Consider the following 20,115-nt stretch of genomic DNA (forward strand, 5'->3'; position numbering starts at 1 on the left):
TATTGGATGAATTTTCATTTAGGGATAATCTGTTTGTCCTAGAAGTCCCCTCTCAGAGTGTATTGGTTTCCACTGACCCTCCTCATGTAACAAACCCCTCCCTCAACAAACCTGGGTTACCTCAGTGGGGACTCCATGCAGTGACTGACAGGCACCTCTAACCCTCTGTTCCACTGTGTTTAGAGACTGAAGGATTATCTACCCAGCGGCAGCTCCCCTTCCTTGCCTCTTCAGAGTACCATGCTCATATCCATCTGTCCCCTCCCCCATCACCTTCTCTTCCACTACGAAAACATACCAATCTATAACCACACAAATAAAAACCACCAGCTGTGTGTGAGCACAGGCACGCATGGATGCGCGAGTGCCTGTGTGTGCAAGTCCTTGTTGGCTTATAGCTTCAAGAATGAGGTGAAGATACAAGAGCAATGGGACTGTGCATATAAAATTCATGGGCTGGTTGTGGTGAAAATAATAAGGGAGAAAACTGCTCCCAGTTCCTTTAATGCAACTAAATAGATTGTGTGTGTGCGCGCGCATGTGCATTTGTGTGTTAGCTCTTAAGTGTTCTGTGCTGATATGTGAATATGTAAAGTTGACTTTGTGAGAGTTAACGCAAGTTCACTTAGATCAAACAGTGGATCAGAGGCATGCTAAAGTAAATAACACAGTAGGTGTCCGGGCTGGCCAGCTGTCACTGAAGTAGGTTTTGATTTATATTGGTCCCTAGAATGACAGAGGGAGGGGTGGAAAGGCAAAAGAGAGAGATCAAAGAATGGATAGATGGAGCATTGGAGGGATGGATGTGGCAGAGGTGATGGCAGGAAGAGAGACGAGATGATTGATCTTTATTAATCTTTATACGAGGCAAAAGCATGAATATAGAGCGGTGGATGAAGAGATGATTGGTTTGTGTGTGACGGGAAGGAAGCAGCTTAGTAAACCAAAATGTCTGCAGCCAGAGGACGGCCGACAGATCAGTTTCTTTTAAGTGTTTCTTAAAGAACAGACACTTAAACATTCCCAGATCTGCAGTGCATCTGCAGCCTGACATGAGTTGAGTGCCTCAGTACAATATCATGAGGGGGTTCAAACGCTCTGTTCAAAGCTTATCAGCACAATCTATGATGGAGAAGAGAGGGACTGTGTTGCCTCTAGTGATATTCCCAGTCAGACGCCCATTTTTGTAATCTTTAAACCATTGGCTCCCGACTGTTTTGACTTCTGAGCACATATTTAAAAGTACAGAATGCACTTTTGACCTCACTGTTTGAATTGGGAGTAGTTCAAAAAAGTGAAATTGTCTTCGATGATTGTTTCATTTTAATACATTTTTAAGCCTCCAGAGGCTAAACTGCAAACTATTTCAGAAAAGAAATAGAAAAACATGAGACAAGACAAGAAAGTTCAGGAGAAAATATTGTTGTGAGTTGCAGAAATGTTTTTTTCCTTCTCTTTTCTGCTAATCATTTTGTGGCCTCTGATTTGATTCACAGTCCCTTGAGAGTAGCAATCTTGAACCCCATGCAGTGAACCTCTGGTTTAACACAAGCTCCTGGGAGACTGAATGGATCTAGTAAAGCATGTTTTTAGTTTTCTCTGCTCTTGAAAATACTGTTTTTACTAACTTTGCCAGTGCACTCTTTGTTTATGTAACAGTAATTACGGTATGTTTGAGTAACAAGTAAAGAATGAATCTTTGCATCAACGTGCCTGAGATAAATCCACGTACCGCACTTGGCATATGAGTTGACATAAAGTTGTTCTGATTTTGTTTACGACATCGTTATAGCAGGGGGAATTAATTTACTCTGCTTTCTCCACAGGGCCACACAGGCCTGGAGCCAGGGCTTACTCATTATTTATGTCACACAAATTCCCCCCAAATTGCATTTATGTGGCCTTTTTGCATTTTGTTGCCAAAAGAGATTATCTGTCAGCCACGTGATGGTTTTGAATATAAAAAATGTGTTTTTTTTTCTCAAGGTTGAGCATCTATAATAATAATATTAGCACACAGCTGTAGTAAATCTTAAGTACTGGTTTTAAAAGCTGAACTACAATGTCCCAACTGGAAAGGAGACATCTGCACCAGTTAGTGCAACTGGTCTGTGATGCATCTCTTTGCAATAGAGAGCTTGACTCAACTGGTTGCCAACTGGTTGTAGTTTGGTTTTATATAAAACAAGTTAATTTATCAGCATTCTGCAGCAATGATATCCAGAGGAATTTCTGAATTGTTACATGTTTGGAGCTGGACTCTGTATGCTAGTAGTGCATGTAAATTTCTATTTATTGTACATTTCTATGTATGTAAACAATATTCATAGAGTGATCACAGTTAATTGCTGCATTATTAAAAACAGATTCTATTTAATTGTCAAGCTGACCCCATTCAATTGCAATTAAAAACACAATTTATGCTTAATGCAGTTTTATTTCCACCTCCATACACCAAAGATGCTCTGAAGCTGAAAACTAGCTTGGAGTGGGCACAGACCTGGTTTCTGTCTTGGAAGCAACACTTTTAAAGGCATCTAGATTGTAAGTTTATGGCACATGTTTGGAATAGTTTTGGCCTTGCCATGGTCTCCAACCACTGCATTCCCTAGTATGACTGTGGCTTGGTGTGGGTATGCTGTGATTCCAGATATCTGGGTACTGGCAGCTACTTTGGGTGCACTGGGCTTTTTTATGGTGCATCTCATGGATGCTGAGTCATACTGGCGTTTAGAGAGTTTGGGGGATGAGGCAATACTTTGGGCTTTTTCTCATGTTTCATGAGCTGCAGGAGGATTGAGCTGTAGGGGATTACTGTGGCCAAGGGGGTGGGCTTTGTTTTCAAAAACATTAAAGTTGATTTTGGGTTTCAGAGAAACACCCACCAGCAGTACTGTACTGTAAAATATTGCCATCCATCCATCCATCATTGCTCTGTCTGGATCACAGTTTTCCTTCAAAAAAAGATAATGGACTATTCCACACCCTACATGTGACTTTCACTTTAAGTTCACTGACTTTTTTAGTCTGTACCTGCCTACAATAATGTCATTCTATATTAAGGACTTGGGTCCAGTTGTAGTGTAACATATTTTTAGTACTTTGAAAGTTCAAGCAGAATAATATAAAGACAATCTTTCCATGCCCTTTTGTAAAAGGTAGTTGGCTCAAAATGATGAATTCTTCAACCACATTGATAGTTCGTGCAAACACTCTCAGGAGCTGAATTTGGACTAACAACAACCACTTTGTTATTTAATTATGAAGACTTGCAGTGATTGCGTGCTATATTCCATCTGTTCTTTTGCTGAGATAAACCTTGGATCACGTAATTATGTGTTTAGATAAAGATGAAAAGACAGACAGAAAACATCATGAACTTTGTGTATGTCAGTGTAGAAGCATTACTTTTAGCAGTCAACAGATGGCAGGATATAGCTGGATCATTTGTATGCTGCAGCAGGACCATACACACACACAGACACACACACACACACAGCAGGGGCCAGCAGAATACATTGCGAGTCTTCAGAGGACAGAAGGTTTCCCTGCTCTGCTGTGATTAATGGGCTGATTGAGGCTGGAGCCAAAATGGAGGGTGGGCCAGTTTGCAGCCCGCTAATGAGTTGATAATGGAGAGGTGGGCGGCTGGGTACGCCACCCAGCAAAATGGTGGGAGCTTAGTGGGGATGGTTTTAGAGGTATGCAGGGAGGTGAGCTTCTCAGAGGGCAGTTGTGCATGCTATTTTTCAGTAAAATGTTTTGAATAGTGAAGGTACAGGGAGACCTATATTCATTTTCCACTATAAAAGAGGTGGTTATTTGGTTTTCTTGAAGCAAAAATCATGGTGCTCAAGCAGAGAGTGCATTACACTGTAACACTGCAGCTGGAAAAGACAGGTGGGTGCTGTGACTGGGTGATGAAGAGTTGTTTTCACTGTGACAGTGATTGCTGGTTTTGGAATAAGTGGGATTGTTGTGATACTGCAGATGGTGTGGGAGCACGACGGCATCATTGTTACTGTAAGCTGCAAAACAAGATCTTTCATCATATTGATATCAGTATGGGGAGGCAAAGCATAACTTACTCAATGTTTTATTTAAGCCTTTAAATACGTTTTCACCACAGGCAAGACTCTCAGTGTTTAGAGTATAAAAAAAAAAGTCTTATTTTATTTGTTTGGTGTTGCACTAGAAGGCAGCTGCAGCTCAGATGGAGCTGGATGACCGTTATTTGTGAGGCTGGAGGTTTGACTCCTGGGTGACCTTCCAAAAAATGCTTTCCAAATGTGACTTGCTGAGCAAAAACCATTTACCAAATAAATATTTTAAAAGCGATAAGTACATCCTCGTTAAATCTGTTTCCCTTTTATTTTCTGTCAGACTGTGAGACTCATTCTAAGAAAGACTGTCTGCTGTAAGTCCAGATTCTAATTATGTGGGTGAACAGGTAATTAGTTATGATAAAACACATACAGCCTGATTACATGAACATAGTTTTTGGTCACCACACCTACAACTACAACACAAGCACTGCTCAGTGACCCTAAAACAGGAGCATGCAACACCTTCAGCCACTTTCACCGGTCACCTGCAGGGAGACTCTGGATAACTGACTGCCAGTGTTAACAGATCTGGTCCCTGTTTTTAAACTAGTTAACTATTTAACTACTATTTCATAATTGTGAACTCTGATTTACCTCTTGTAAATCAAAACCCTGATTATTTAGAGGTAGCTGCTTTCATTTACGTCATATGAAAAACACTGATTTGGTGGGTACGTACAAATGTTACCTGATATTTGAACAGCATTTTAAAAGTACACTTAAGGGATCAGACAAACACAAAGACATCAAAGGCAAATCTGATTACTAACCTACCCCACTTGTGCGTTTTACAGAAAACCAGTTCTCACATTACCTGCAAAACTTTCAGCATGTCCTGTCTGGGTGCCACATGAATCACTTTCAACGTGCTAGGGTTGCAAATCCAAGAGGTAGACTTTTATTTACAAGTTTATTTACAACTTTTAAATAATTTAGTCGAACTGTCTGTTTGTGAAACGACTGAATTGATGTTACCATTATTCCATCTAGCCATCCAATGTGTGAATAAACAGTCACCTGTATTATTCACTGGCATAAACTAAAGATTTTATATTGGATAGTGTTTTATTTTAAATCACTATAAAACACAAACAGCATTAGAAATATTTCCCACTGCAGTATTTTGGAGTTATGACTCAATCACACAGTTAATTGAGCTTCGCCTCTACAGTGTGTTGCTGTGAACAGAGTAACTTTCTCAGTCAATCTGCTGGTACAACTTATTTCAGCAGAAACTTTAAAAAGCACTGCAGTGGATTTCAAAGATGGTCCTTATCGTCTTAAACAGACAGGCAAACGTCCTCTGTGTGTGGAGGAGAACCATTTCTGTCTTTAAAAAAACCCGCAGCATCACTGTTTCTGTGGAAGGGACAACAAAGTAAATGACGGCATCCATCTAGAGAGACTTAACCCCCACCACTGCAATCCCTTACGACTTTTTCGCGTGTGTTGCAAACCTGAATTTATGTGTGCAATTTCTTTTGTAGTTCTTTTGGACAAAGAAACAAAATACATCATATAAAGTGGAAATCTGAATGTTTATGCAGACGATGGAGGTTTGAGTTGTCTCCAAAGCTTTTCTAGAAGTCAAATTGTTGCTGTGCAGTACTTTGGGACTTACTTACACTACGACAACCAAAAAAGAAGCTAAATGAATATGTTTAACATCAGATTTCATTAAAAATACACCTGAGAAAATAAAACAGCAAAAATCTGGATTCTATAAATTGAAATCTGGATTTGAAAGTTTAGTTTTCTCCATTTGATGGTTTGCATTTGCATTAATAGTAGCTCATAATCTCTTTGATGTTTCCTTGAGATGTTTCTTTTAATATTTTTGTCTTCTTTTGAGCCATAATGATGGGATATCACACTTATATACATTTCACATTCTCTTTAATCTTCTGGAATATTGGATTTGTGCTGCATTAGTATTATTATTTTAACATATCAATATCTGTTTACATTTTTTTTTGGGGGGGGGGGGGGTCACCTTGTGTAGTTGTAGAAGGATGACTATTCCAACTACAGAAGGGTTTGTCTCTCTTTGGAATGCCTTCAACAAGGCTTCCCCTGTGAGCTGAGCACCTGCTTCCACTCAGTTCTTAGAAAACTTTGGCTAGAAAACCATTACAATAAGCATTATGTGAAGTCCACGGAGACATCACATCTGATGTGAACAATATGACCTTTATTGATTCATAGCAGGCACACTAAACCCCCCTCGGTGATGTCTACTGTTTACTATATTCCTCACTCACATAGTCAGATGATTTATCACTAAATCGAAGGGCAGAAGTCAATAATGACTTTGATCCATGATAACCAGCTTCAGTTACCATTTGCTGACAAAGCTTCTCGGTGATTTTAATAAATTACTTTGATGATTTCTTGGCTGCTGGTCAGACAGAGTAACCAATGTGAAGACACTGCTTTCATTGCAAACATTTTCATCATTTCATTTGTTTCTACATGATGAACAAACTGTGATTAATCTGTAGTAGAAAATGTGGCAATAGAGGTGGTCTGTTAAAATTAGTATAACAAAAGCTATTATCATAGATCATGTAATTATTAATATAATCCAAAAAGCAACAATTAAATGTTATAGATGGTCTCTTCCATAAAGGGAAATTTGCTATCAAAGATTTACCTTGAGTGCACGAGAGCTCAAACTTCTGATGGTTGAGTGAATGAAGTATGTTACAGAGAGTTGGGGAAACGCAGACCTAAAACTCTCACAGTTTGTAGGACATTTGTTCAGAAAATAACAAGAACTGTGGATGAAATAAATGTACAGTAATGTCACCTCCACACGATTAAGGGTTGCATAAAATATTACCCAGAAGCCTGGGGACTTCAATTTAAGGACTCTGCTTGTAGAGTATGAAAGGCTACTTGTTTTTGCTTGCCCTAAATAAAAAGGTGCGATTGGATTATAAGTAGTTCCCCAACACTAGTTTATATAGTCATATGTGGGAAATCCGGAAATAACCAGTAACCGTGTGAATAAGCGGCAGCTCCGGGGAAAGTACGGAATCTTCGCTGAAAAGTGAAACAGAAACAAATAAAAAAAATATTATAAGCATGAAATTAAAATACTTAACTGCTTAAAAGATTCTATGTCGTTACTCTGTATCACGACGATGCTCCATCTCCAACAGTGAAAATCTGCTCCAACACACGCACGCACACGTGCGCGCGCACATATACACAAACAAGCGGCAGGTGTCAGCAGAACACACCCGGAGCTCACAGCACAGGTATGCAGATGCGTCCCTTCTGTATTTCTAACCTTTTAAACTGCACCGCGCTCGGATTGTGCGTCTGTGGCTGTGAGGGTTCAGTATTGCGGCTGAAGTCCTCTTGGTGACGCTCTGCTGACATCACTTTGATATTCCCCCACTCAGCTCTCCGCATCAGACACACGGAGCTCCAGCACTCTCACACACACTCCGTCCACACTTTGTTTCCATTTCGCTCCGCTCGCCTTGTACAAGACGCACCGGCACAAAAACACAGCCACCGGCTGCCTGCGCACTGCGGCCGGTCCACGTGGGGAGGGCTCTGACTCTTCCTGTCATTAACAGAATTAAAGCAAAGGACAGAGAAACTAATCACGGTCCAGACTGAGGAGAGGCGCGCTCAGAGCGGCAGGAGGAGAGAGAAGCTGTAACTTGGCTGCTTTCAGCGCAGGCGGTCTGAACTGAGCTCGAAGTTTCTTGGCTGATCGGAGAAGGAATAATTTGGAGCCCGGCTGAAACACACGGCGCTGTTGTGGATATTACGTCCACCTTATCTCCTGTGTATAAGAATGGCGAGAGATTACGCAGCGCGCTGCCCGGTGTATCCGATGAGAAACGCTTGGCTGGTGGCAGTAGCGGTCCTGCTTGCAGCCCGAGGTAAGTGTGAACGAGCCCAGCTGTGTTTCTTACAATGGAAGTCCCGTCAGTTCTTCGCCTCCTGTAGCCTCTTGTTCTCTGAATGTAGCAACCCCCGGCACTTTTCCAGCAGGGCAGCCCGCGTTCCCGGAGTGCTGGATGTTTGACGGTGTCACGTCTCCGCGTCCTCTCTGGCTGCTGCTCAGAGCGCCGAGACCTATTGTAAAAGTTTATTGTCCGAGCTCTACATCAGATCTGTGTGTGCATGTGTGTGTGTTGAGTTTCGGTAAGCCACGACGCGAGGTGTGGCTCTCCTGGTTTGCGGTGTTTGTCCTAATTCCTCGCCGCTTTCGTCGGCAGGTGACTGTTCAGGAAACCTAATCCTCCCTGAGCCGCTACAAACCCTTACAGCACGGCTGACCTGAAATCTGTGTTTACCAGTCGGGAAGCGTGGCCGTGAAATGGGGCGCTATCACAACTGCCGGTCCGTTTACTAACCATTAGAGTAATGGCAAAAATTGGTCCTCGTCGTGTGGAGCAACAGGGTGTTGATGGGGAAACGCGTTCTCTGCGGGGGATGAGAATGGCTCGGCCCCTGCTCTTGAGGTGGCCCTTCAGGAATAAATACCTTGTCAAGAGGGCTGCATGAATATCGACTACACGAACTGTATGAAAAATACACGAACTCCAGAATCATGGCAGAAGAAGCAGCCTTGCGAACACGCAGTGCATACAAATTTAAGAAGATAAAATGACGTAAATGTTAATATTATGATAAAAGGCACCCTGTAGTCAATTAAGAGACCAATACCAGAACATTTAGAGTAAAATATCTGAAAAAATTAATTCAGTGCTTTTCTTTTTTCAAATTAGACATCTTAAACCCAAATAAAACACATGTAAAACACTCAGAGTTGAATAAAGTGAGATAGGGGTCATAAAAACTTTAACTCCACTTTCTATATATCTACCTCTGTGCAGTGATGCATGTAACTGTGGCCAATATTGACTGATGGTATCAGCAAGTATCAGCCGAATGGTGCTGTGAACTTACTGTTAAGTGATGTAAGCACAATGCAAGACACTGTGTGAGTGTTTTATAAAACCTATAAGAAATAAGTTAGAGCAATATCCTGTGTTTGGGTATAGGAGGATTTACAATGATTGTACGCGAAGTCCCGGATGCAGCACAGTGAGCCACAAAGAGCAGCTTGTTTGATGGATTTCATCTTTAAACTAAAAAGCACCTTTGACACTCAGCGAATAAACATGTGCCAAAAATAACGTCCCTGTGAAGTTGTTGAGTGGCGCAGAGACATAATGGGATTATTAAGGAAACGGTGACAACGTTTTCCATAAAATAAAAGCAGGTATAAATAAACCTGCTCATGAATAACAGAAACACTTTGCTGTCACTATAAAACGCACCTTTGATGGATAGAAATAACAGTAATCGCGTACGGGAAAGGTCACTAAAAGACAAGGTTATCGCTGCATTTATGAGGTTTTTTCATGATTCTGTTTCCCTGTACTGGAATGTCTTTACTCTGATTTTGTTGTATTTGTGATTTTAAGTTGAGATGTTAAAACAACACAGATTAGGTGTTGTAGTTTATTGCTGTTTAGATGGCATATTGACGTACCTGACTTGTTATCAGCACTGTTGCACTTGAATGGCTTTTCTAACTAGTCAAAGTCAGTCTGCACACTGGAACTCTCAGTTATGTCCTTTTACCATGTTACAGATTAAACATTAGTGAAACAAACAATGCTATGTGTCACATGAATATGCACGGTTTCTCAAAAGTACCTTAGATTCAACTAAATATTTACTTTAATGTGCACACTCGTGTACTTTCTTGGGACTTTCCAAAGTCTTTACCGACTTCAGCGGCTGTTTATGGGAATTTTCACAGTTGTAAACCAGTGTTTCAGATTATTCAGACAAGAAGAACCACAAGAATTTACAAATATGCTGTACTCCCCAACAGAAACTACTTTGAAAGTTTTTTCCCCCCACTGGAACCAGCTCCAATATTTATAACAGCAGGTAGTCGGGCTATAGTGATCGGCGTTAGCCTGCTCTGTCAGCATGAATCTGTCAGCCTGTTGTTTGCACCTGGGTATAACTAATATCATCTGTCAGAGCTCTCCAAAATTTTCACTGAGGAAAAAGAAGATGGGTCATTATGGAGCTGGAAGATATGTCATCTTGTGCCTTGACGTGCCTTGACGCACCTTGGAGACATGCCTGTGAGATCAAAGCAAACGGGAGGGCAAGTTATTTCGAGCCGGGGAGCCACAGAATCCTTCTTTGCATTTCGCTGTAGCATCTGTTGCATAACCGGTGATGGCGTGAACTGTTATTGGCGCCGAGTTTACAAGGCAGGAGGAAGATTTAATCTCGATTAGAACTAGCTGTGTAATGACATCCTTTCTCTTCCTGCGTTTTTGGAGCAATGTAAGAACGAGAAAACCCCAGTGAAGGAGAGCGTTCTGCTTTAGACCCCATGCTGTAAGCTCTCTAACACAGGTTGGAGAGAGGATGACAGATATTCAGCTGAGACTCTGCTACATTGGGTCTGTATTGTTAAAAAGCTGTCAGATTGTCATGACAGTATCCCCACAGGTTATGAATTCATTTTAACATGCAACAACACAACTGTCTCGTCTGAGGAAGAACATCTACACTCACGCTGCAGCTGCTTAGAAAGCGAGCTGCTGACAGAGGCTTGATTTTTCCAAGATTGCCCTGGCATATGAGGAAACAATTCGAAAGCGAGTTGTGTGCATAGATGATCGTTGTATGTTTACATGGCAAATGCAATTGCGTAATTATGTGGAAAATTAACAAGCACTTTGCAAAAGGGGTTAACGGCAGCCGTGAAACCTTGACTGTAATATTGAAAGAGGAATGTTAACCTTCATAAAAAAGGCAAAATAGAGTTAAGAGGATATCATTGTGCAGCAATGATAATTAAGTCTCTTCAGGTAACCACCCCCTCCCCTTCGTGTCTCAATAGGCCCGATCCTGTGCTGAAATGTCAATGATGATGAGTCCCCTCGACGGCTCTGCAGAGACGGAGGGCTGATTAGCTTATCACTTGGAGAGCAGGCGGACGATGATTATCGCCCTCAGAGCAGCACAGCCTGATTATCGAGAGCTCTTATTAATGACTCATCTTTAGCTTTGCATTGCGCTATGTTGTTGTTTGCATATTTGTGTAGCGAGTGCTACACAAGCTCCAGTATCCATCTGTGATGGCTTTACTCCATGTGGGAATCACTGCAGAGGATCTCAGGGATGAAAAAGTCTTAAACGTTCATGTTGACCTACCTTCTTGCCTTAAAGGGCAAAACCCAAAACATACATCTGCATTTCTTTTTACATCGTCACGCCTTCAATTAAAAAAAACAAAAAAACAACATTTTAGATGTAGCTCTGTAATTTTTAAATTAACATCCTGATATGCACTAGAGACACTATATAGAGCATCTCATCTGGCCTGGGAATGGCTCTGGATCCCCCAGGAGGAGCTAAAAATTGAAGCTGTAGACAGCGACAGCTGGACAACCTCGCTTTGCATGCAACCGCTGCAGTCCGACTCTGGATAAACGGCAAAGGGTAGAGGGACGCGCAGCCAGTTTTAGTGCTGTAATTAAAATTCAGAAACAACATAAAATTGAAAAAAGCAAGAGTTCAAGACGTTCATCTGTGAGCTGCACATTACAGCCGATTGTGCGCTCTTGGCCTTTGGGATAGGCGCACAGTTATTTTAATTTTTCTCCATGCAGGATATTTTCATTTATTAATAACTGGAATAAGCCTAGAGGCTTTAAAAAAATCCAAATTTTTTCGAAAGCAAAGGGCAGTTTGTATAAAATATTCCAGCAATTTTCTCAGTTTAAAAAACATATTTTGCTTCTTTGCATAAATCCTGGTTGAATACTATGTAGCAACCTGACCCTGGAGCCTCTGTTAGCTTTAAAAAGTGGTCTGTAGCGCAAAGGTCCCAGGCCCACTGTGGTCGATGATGTCAGACAGACAAAATGTCAAGAAGTGTATCTGGGGAGAACTGATGCTCTGTGTGTTTGTGGAGAGGTTTGAGGCAGTGGTTGTCATTGTTGCCATGAGAGTTGATCATAGGTATCGTTGCTGGGTTAAAATGTCAACGACCGTGCAAAGCAGCTGGATGCTCTGCAAGTTCCTACTCGGAAGGGCTTAATGATGTGTTTTTAGCATGTGATATTTCCCCCTTAACTGTTAAAAACCTTCATATTCATAACACTAATGACCTTGCTGAACAGAATAGTTAAGGACGCACCAGGCGGGAAAGTCTAGGCTGATGCCGATGTTTAAAAATGACAATTTAGCAGATGTGCAATGCGAATGGTTTTTAAATGTCGTTGTTATTTATTTCCCCATTTGTCACGGGAAAAAGAGAAATCAAAAAGCAACTGCACTGTTTTCAGTCTTCCAACTCTTCGTCACACAATCACGCATTGAGTGATTGATGTGACACAATGGTTTAGCATCAGCCGCTGCCATATTTAAATGTCTTATTTGCTGAAGAGCCAATGGCTGCTAAAGAAGCCATTATTATCCAGGGCATGACTACAGACTCGGTAATCAAAACTACTGAAACGTAAGAAAAATCAGTTGCAAAGCCATACAGTAAACTTATTTTCACACATGCGTTGGGGTCCAAAACATTTCAAACATAATTTGACATCTTTAGCCTGTCAGCTTCTTTTTACTAAGCCTGTGTGATATTTGATCGAGAACTGAGTCGGTATTTTCCTGGAGATTTTACAGAAAGCTGGTGGACTTTGCATCCTGCCTCTTGCATGTTTTACCTAGCCAGCACTCTTGCCAGGACTAGACTATTTACAGCTGTTGAGAGTGTGTCCTGTTGTCTGCTAAATGTGAGAAAGAGAAACGCTGTCCTGAGTTTGTCTGTGAAAACAGCTTAAGTCAAGTTTAATCTGACACCCGCCACAATACAGGCTGCTCTCACATTGGGACCTGCAGTTAAAAGGCTCAAGACTCAAATGCCAAAGGCTCTTCCTGCTGAGGGTGAAAATCATCAGGAGCAGATCGCTGATGCCCGTTGAGAGCTTGTGAAAGATTCGCACACTACACACGCTGTTTAGTAATATGGACTGCTGTTTGTGTTTGCACGACTTTGTTTTTGTCTGTGTCAGAATCGATACATGCGGCGATGATTATCACCCAGCATAAAATGAAGTCTTATTGCTTATAAAAAAACTTTTCCTTTTAATTGCAGCTTTTCACTTCTTAATTGGTTCGAGTTGCATCACACTGTGATTTGTTTGTTTGCATTTCTGGTAAAGTTGGACTCTTAATTTTTGGCTCTAGGTTTTGTTATTGATCAAAGATTAAAATCTTAATGACTTCCCACGACTCTTTGTGGGCCAGTGAATGATGAACTATTGAGTTTGTATTGCGGGATCTTGCATAATACGTTTGGCTTGTGTTTGTGCCATCAAAGAAGTAGTTTCAAAAATCTCTAGTGCAGCTCTTACAGCCAGGGGTAGACTTTGGCTTGGTAGGTCACTCTCAGAAATTTTAAACTTGTTGCCATGGATACAGCTTTTGTGTCTGAGACAATATCACAAGCCTGTATTGTGTGTGTGTCTTTGCATGTCCTAAAAAAGAAGGTGTGCAGTTAGGGCTGCTCAATTAATCAAATTTTAATCACGATTACGATCTGGGCTTTCAACAATCATTAAAAATGACTGAGCCGATTATTAGCCCCTCCCTCATTTATCCGCGACACCTTAAAGGCCGGTCCGTGAAAATATTGTCGGGCATAAACCGGTCCGTGGCGCAAAAAAGGTTGGAGACCGCTGATTAAGAGGACCCGAGGGAAGCTCGGAAAGCTAAGCAGAAGTTATTTGGAGAGGAGAGTGACTGCCATTGGTTGAAAAGAGAGGTAAAAAAAAAACTTCAGTGGTGTTGCACACTATTTTATATTATTTTTTAAAGTCATTATTCAATACATTGTTATTGTTAACCCTTTAAAGCCGGTCAGAGCAGCACGCTCCGTTTTGTGTAACTATTTTTAAATCCCTGTAGAACATGAACCGTGTAAGCTAGCGCAATAATTTGTTTTGCATATGAAACTTACATCTGATGCCATCAGCTTGTCCTCGGTCACGGTTTCCTTCCACATAAATTGCATAAAAAGCGCTTGCAGGAACAAAAACATAATATTCCAGAAACACGCTTTGCCGATCTGATCAGCTGTTTGTAACACTTCGCACATTGGAACAGACGTCACCGCTAACTATCACATGTCCGCCATTTCCTGCCCGAAACCGGAAGTGATGTCATTTTCGCGGAAAAATGTAGGTTTTTTTTAAACTTGTAGGCCTTAAAAGCCTATACTGGTCATGTTTGACTTTTCTGAATAGTTTCTGGGATGCTTGGAACTCGAATTGCACTGCTGGAAATAGTTTATTTTGATGCACCTGCTGTTTTCTTTGCAAATTTGCATCATAGGATTGTTTTTGTTTTTCCTGCAGTATATAAAAATTGCTGTATCTCCAAAATAAAACTATGAAGACACTCAAAATAAATTTCCTGTTGTTGTAAACTATTTTTGCAACTTTTTTGTATTTAAAGTTTTGAGGGATAAGCCTCTTAAATTTCTCCAAGTAGAAATGTATGTTAAAAAACAAAAACGATTTTCAATTTTTTTGTAGTTTATTGCACTTTTTTGCAATTAATGTAGTTACTATGGACTTAATGCATACATATTATTAAAATATGGGCTATAACAGTTGTATAGCAACTTGAAATGCTCCCACAAATGGCACTACAACATGTAAAAAAAAAAAAAAAAAAAAAAGCTCTGGCGGACTTGGTTCTATAGTAGGTCGTAAGGGTTAAATAAATATCGTCAAATAATCGAGATCTCAATTTCAATGAAAATAATCGTGATTATCATTTTTGCCATAATCGAGCAGCCCTATGTGCAGTTATAATTAGTGGGAATAGTTCGGAGTTTGGGTTGATGTAAGAAGCTCAATCCGCCCAGCTTACTACAGGAAGCAGGTTTTACTTCATCACCGTGGGTGCCAAAGAGCCAGCAAGCATGTGTCTGCACTTGGTCAGCAATTTTCCTTTTTCTTTTTTCTTCTTTTTTTTCCACCTCTGAGGAAACGGGTTACTAAGCAAATTCCAGATCACATTTCTAGACATAAAGCGTATCATGGCTAACACCTTGGCATTCCTTTGTGATTCTACAGCAAACAGGTGTCAGTGGGAAGAGGGATTACAGAGCGTAGCAACAGGAAGAGGGCCATGAATCACAATGGAGCTGATCCAAGGATGGTCGGAGCACGGTTTATTCTTACAGGGTCCAGTCAGGTTTCACAGCATCACGAATGCCTTTGCAGATGACGTAAAAATGCACACACAAAGTCTCTTGCATACATACTCACACGATCAGTGTGGCCTCCTTTGCTAGTTTGACTTTTACCTGCATGCAGAGTAAAAAAATGGCCTTTCATACCCTGCTCAGTTTTCATTTTCCCATTCTTTTATTCAGGCATTCTTCCTCCCTGTCTTATTCTCGCTCCCTCTCTTTCACACTCATTCTTTTGCTCACGACCCTATTTTCAGTCGGCCTGGCTGGCTGCTGCTCCGTGGCGGCTCCCAAGCGGGGGCCCTTTTGTTGGAACAGCTTTGGTGGAATTAAAAAGGGTGCCAGGACAACCCCCCACCCCAACTCTACTCTTCCTCTCTCAATCCACTCTTCTGCTTTCAGTTCTTCTAGGCCTCATTGTTTAGAAAGGGAGGGAGGGAGCTAGAGGGGAAATTCAAAAGTGTGAAAGTGTTTAGACAAGCGTCCCTGTTCTGTGTCCTAGTCTGTCCTCAGCATTCCCGTTACACAGACCACACCGACCTGCGTCCTTCCTTTCCTCCTGTTTATTCACCTCTCCAGATATAGCCTGCTGGTGACAAAATGGAAATTGCTTTTTACCATTTGTGTGCGAGTGCAGCGACCGGTCAGGCTGCGGCGTGACTTTGTGACATTTGCAGTTGTACCCATGTGGGCGATTAATAATTACAGTAACATTGTTTGCTTCACTTACATCATTATGGAGCTCCTGCAATGACTTTTTCCAATTGAGAAATTTAAGGCAGCGGTCTTGCTTTCCAAAATTGGACCATGTTGGCAGTCACTAAATCACTACTGGCACATTGCTAATCGTTGGTGAAAAGAGCCATTCTGGACAATGTGCAAGATGATTAAAGTGTCCATGTCTTTAATGAACAAAACATCAGAATACATTTTAAAACAGGAGTAACTGAATCATCTGACATTTACGATCCTCATAAAATAAAAAATTACCTTCTTAAACCAGATTGCAGTAACTGGAAAAAAGGGTCTATTTCTCTTCCATTACCTTTTACCACTCTGTCAACAGGTCACATGATACCATTTATTTAAGCAATGAAATGCATGGTTTTAGATATACTTCTTTTTATTTGACCACTAAATAAATCCTTTTTACCATATTATTAGAGATCCATAAGGTTTTATGAGACATGGTCAAGGACACGCTGTAGCCTCAAAGGATTCTGGGGGTACTGGACTGAAATGGGATCTGGGGAGGCCGGAGACCGTCTCAGTGCTTTGGGCTCTTGGTGGTGCTTCCTACACAGTTTTTGTGGTTTGGTGGGATACATAGTTATATAGTGATGTGGCCTGCTATTGGAGTGCTTTTGCTATAGTTTCATTTGCCTGCATCCAAGTAGCATCCAGATCAATGCCAGGACCATTTGTTTCCCTGCTGAACACTGGATTATAACAAGACGATCAATGTTATCCCCATCACCTCTCCGTGGTTCTAATACTGTGGTATATTGGTGTAAAAATACAGTATATTTTCTTATTAAGTGAAAGAGAGGAATCTTATATCATAGCAGAAAGACTTCTTTCTCAGCGCAAGTGAGAAAATGAAATGGCTTCAGCCTTAATGCAGTCTTTGGCCTTGATCACAGATTGCTTTTTATCTCAAATAACAGAGTGAAATTTATTTGCTAAAAAAAGACACTGAACATAACATCACCTACTATCAATCTTTTCGTGTCTGCCAGTTTCAGAATTGGTCATGTCCATTCTTCTAGTTGATTGAATCGAAATTGAAACCTACTTCACTGTTGTGGATTTTTATTCCTGCAAACCAGTATGATATATATATATATAAAAAAAGAAGTTCATTTCCTGTTATAGTTCAAGTGCAAGCTCTAGAAAGGGCAGGGCATTTCGGTGTTGTTCCTGGATCCTCTTCTTTTTTTTCTCTTATTTGTAATAGCAAATATTCATTTTCAGTTCTTCATTCAGTGTGGCATAATGTTGGCCTTCTGTTTGACCTCCTAAAACTGTTGAACTCACTGTTGAACTTCAAGAGTTTTACAACTCCTGGAATTTCCTGACATTTGGTGAAAAAAAGCATGGAAAGGAAAATCTGTGTCTTAGGGGAATGAAGAACGCTAACATCTCACTAAAGTAATCGATTTGATTTGGAAGATTATAAAAAGCGGTTTTATCTTGGCTTTTCAGCCTGGAGACTGTTCTAGCAACAAGTTCTAGATGTCAGTGGCTAACCAGCCAGTAGAGAGTGAGCAAATGAGCAAAAGAGAGAGAGATAAAGAGATAGAAAGGGTGGGTCGGTGATGGTGGTGGGAGATCTGTTTGTACTGATGAAATGTTAAAATGAAACTGGGCTGAAGACAAGGATTTGTGCACCTCTAACACTCTGGCTCGTCTCTCACCTCTGTTAACATCTTCAATATCACTGCCTGAACCAAATGCATCCCCGATGCACGCACATGCATGTGCACGTCTGTCGATGGGAGCCATCCTGATCAGCTGCGTCTGCTCTGACAGTGTTGTTTCTTATTTGCATAATACAAGCTAACATCTCTTCCCCTTTCCATGTTCACAAGTGACTACTGTTTAAACAGCCCATTTGTATTCAAGTCACATGCACATTAAAAGAGAATACCAGTGTCATTTAGAGTTACAGCCCATTTACTACCTTCTCTTTCTAGTGTATGTTTCCCCCCGATCATTCTGCAATGCATGCCATATGTAATTAGATCATTTTTAGGTCATTTTTCAATATATAGCCTGTGGTTATTTCAAACCTGGCTGCAAATGAATTGGCTGTCCTGGCAGACAAAGCAGTTGCATGCAAAAGAAGCCATGGATATGACAATTAAGTTTGTCAGGCTGCATATATTTCAGGGATTATTTCCTGGCAGAGACTGTCATGCCTTATGTGGCTGTCAGTCACCTGACAGGAAACAGTCTACATTTATATTAACAACAGGACTTGGTTTCCTGTCAGGCTTCAGTGAGAGACATTGAAATATTCTCTTTGCTAGGAGAGGTCACTGAATGTGCAGAACGATAAGCAAACGGATGCTTGAATGTGCAAACAGTAACCTAGAAAAACAATAGAAACATCCGCCTGCATATAAGTGTACCCTTTAAGAAAGTTAATAGTTGTCTTCCTATAGTGCATTACTTCTGTTACCTTCGTGCATGCCTTTATCCTCACAGCACACTTTAAAACATTTTAAGGCTTTTCTTTAATGTTAAGATGTCATCCAGAGATTGAAATATCTGCATAGCTTGATGCCTCTAAGTGCATTTCTATATATAGTCTTTTTATAGCAAGAGTTGTAGAAAGGGTTCAATAGAGCCTTTTGTGGCTTAAGTGGAAACTGTGAAAGATGTGTGTGTGTTTGGTGTCTGAAGTTTAAAATCTGTATGGATGGAATTAAGGGAGCCCGCTAAAGCTCTGTAACTCTCGCCTCATCTGCTCTTGTGGCGAGGGGCTCAAGGCTACATTAGCTACTGCTAAGACTAAGCTGAGTGTTTGACCGAGCTGTTGGAAATTACGTTTGGGTAAATTTGGCTCTGTGTTTTGACGGGGCAGCACGCATGTAATAAGATCTGTTGTGTTGATTTTAATCTAAAAAACGGTATGATTATAGGAGTGCTATAGGAATGTAGCATTCAAGTAGTGAAGTCTAGCAAAAGTACAGATGATGGGTCCGTTATCCTCAGGTGGCATTGTCGATACCTTCCCATGTCTATTAGCACAACTCTAAATATTATGTATATGATAAAAATGTTGTAATCTGAGGACTGTATAAAGCCACAATATGATATTTCTATATGTATACTGAATTCTGTCCACGTGACCCAAAAATAACTGCTTCATCTCACATCCAAACAGTATATCCCGATGTGGAATCAGGCTTCCTCATTCCTTGTCTTTTCCTTGGGGTTGCTTCCCAGTCTCATTACGTGCTCCTGCATCTATGCTTCTGCACCTCCCCAAGTCAGATGTTGGTGGAAAGTTTTAGTTTGACAGCTGCAGAACAATGTTTTGCCTTTCTTAGTTTCTCAGTTTCTTCTCCATCCCACTCCCCGCCTAGAGCAAACTAATTCTTGACTTTCCTATCTCAGATCTAAATCTGAGGGTCAACTCTTTAAATACACAATTCACTGAGCTGAATTTCTCCCGTGAATCCAAAACTGAGTTTTTCTCTTTTTGCACAGAAAAAGGTTGATGTTCTTTTGACATTAAACTAATCAGTATTCCAGACAGAAGCAGACATCCGGTCTTTTGGTGGCCGCCAATAAAGGTTTTCTTTTGCATGATAGAATTACCGGGTTTATTCAAAAGGAGGGTTTTCCTTCTTTAATGATATATTATTGTCAAATGACTCGATATTGCCCGGTGCTTTTCTACAGGCCCTGTGGGCTTTCTTCTCATAGCTCATTTCATTATTTCTCCTCCCTGCTGCTTTTGATGCTTACACTTACCTGTCAGTTAGTCAGTTTAAAGTATGTTTGGCTATTTCTTTCTGTCTTTCTGTCTTTCTTTCTTTTATCTAAGAGAGGATTCTGTCCAAGTCCTGCTTAATTAGACCAAATGAAAGTGCAAAACAGATTAGTGAGGCTAGTGCTTGTAAATAGCTTCTGCTGAACATCTGTCACCCTTGTAACCACTGTGTCCTTGTTGGCATCATGGGGCTCAGGATATACGTGGTGGTCAGATGGCTCTGCACAAAT

The 20,115-nt window shown here is 40.9% G+C and overlaps 1 protein-coding gene across 2 annotated transcripts in view; it reads left to right on the forward strand.

Annotated features, from left to right (window-relative positions):
* Nucleotides 1-7,273: 7,273 nt before the first annotated feature.
* LOC113014137 (nectin-2-like) overlaps nucleotides 7,274-20,115 on the forward strand; it is a 321,873-nt gene continuing 309,031 nt past the window's right edge. The window contains exon 1 of one of the 2 annotated variants that reach the window (XM_026155450.1): nucleotides 7,274-8,008. In XM_026155450.1, the coding sequence (XP_026011235.1) occupies nucleotides 7,921-8,008 (88 nt within the window). In that variant the 5' untranslated portion in view covers nucleotides 7,274-7,920. The remainder of the gene's footprint in view (nucleotides 8,009-20,115) is intronic. The other variant, XM_026155452.1, reaches the window with a different exon arrangement.

This window comes from Astatotilapia calliptera, chromosome 22 (genome assembly GCF_900246225.1).
Source record: "Astatotilapia calliptera chromosome 22, fAstCal1.2, whole genome shotgun sequence".
Classification (NCBI taxonomy): domain Eukaryota; kingdom Metazoa; phylum Chordata; class Actinopteri; order Cichliformes; family Cichlidae; genus Astatotilapia; species Astatotilapia calliptera.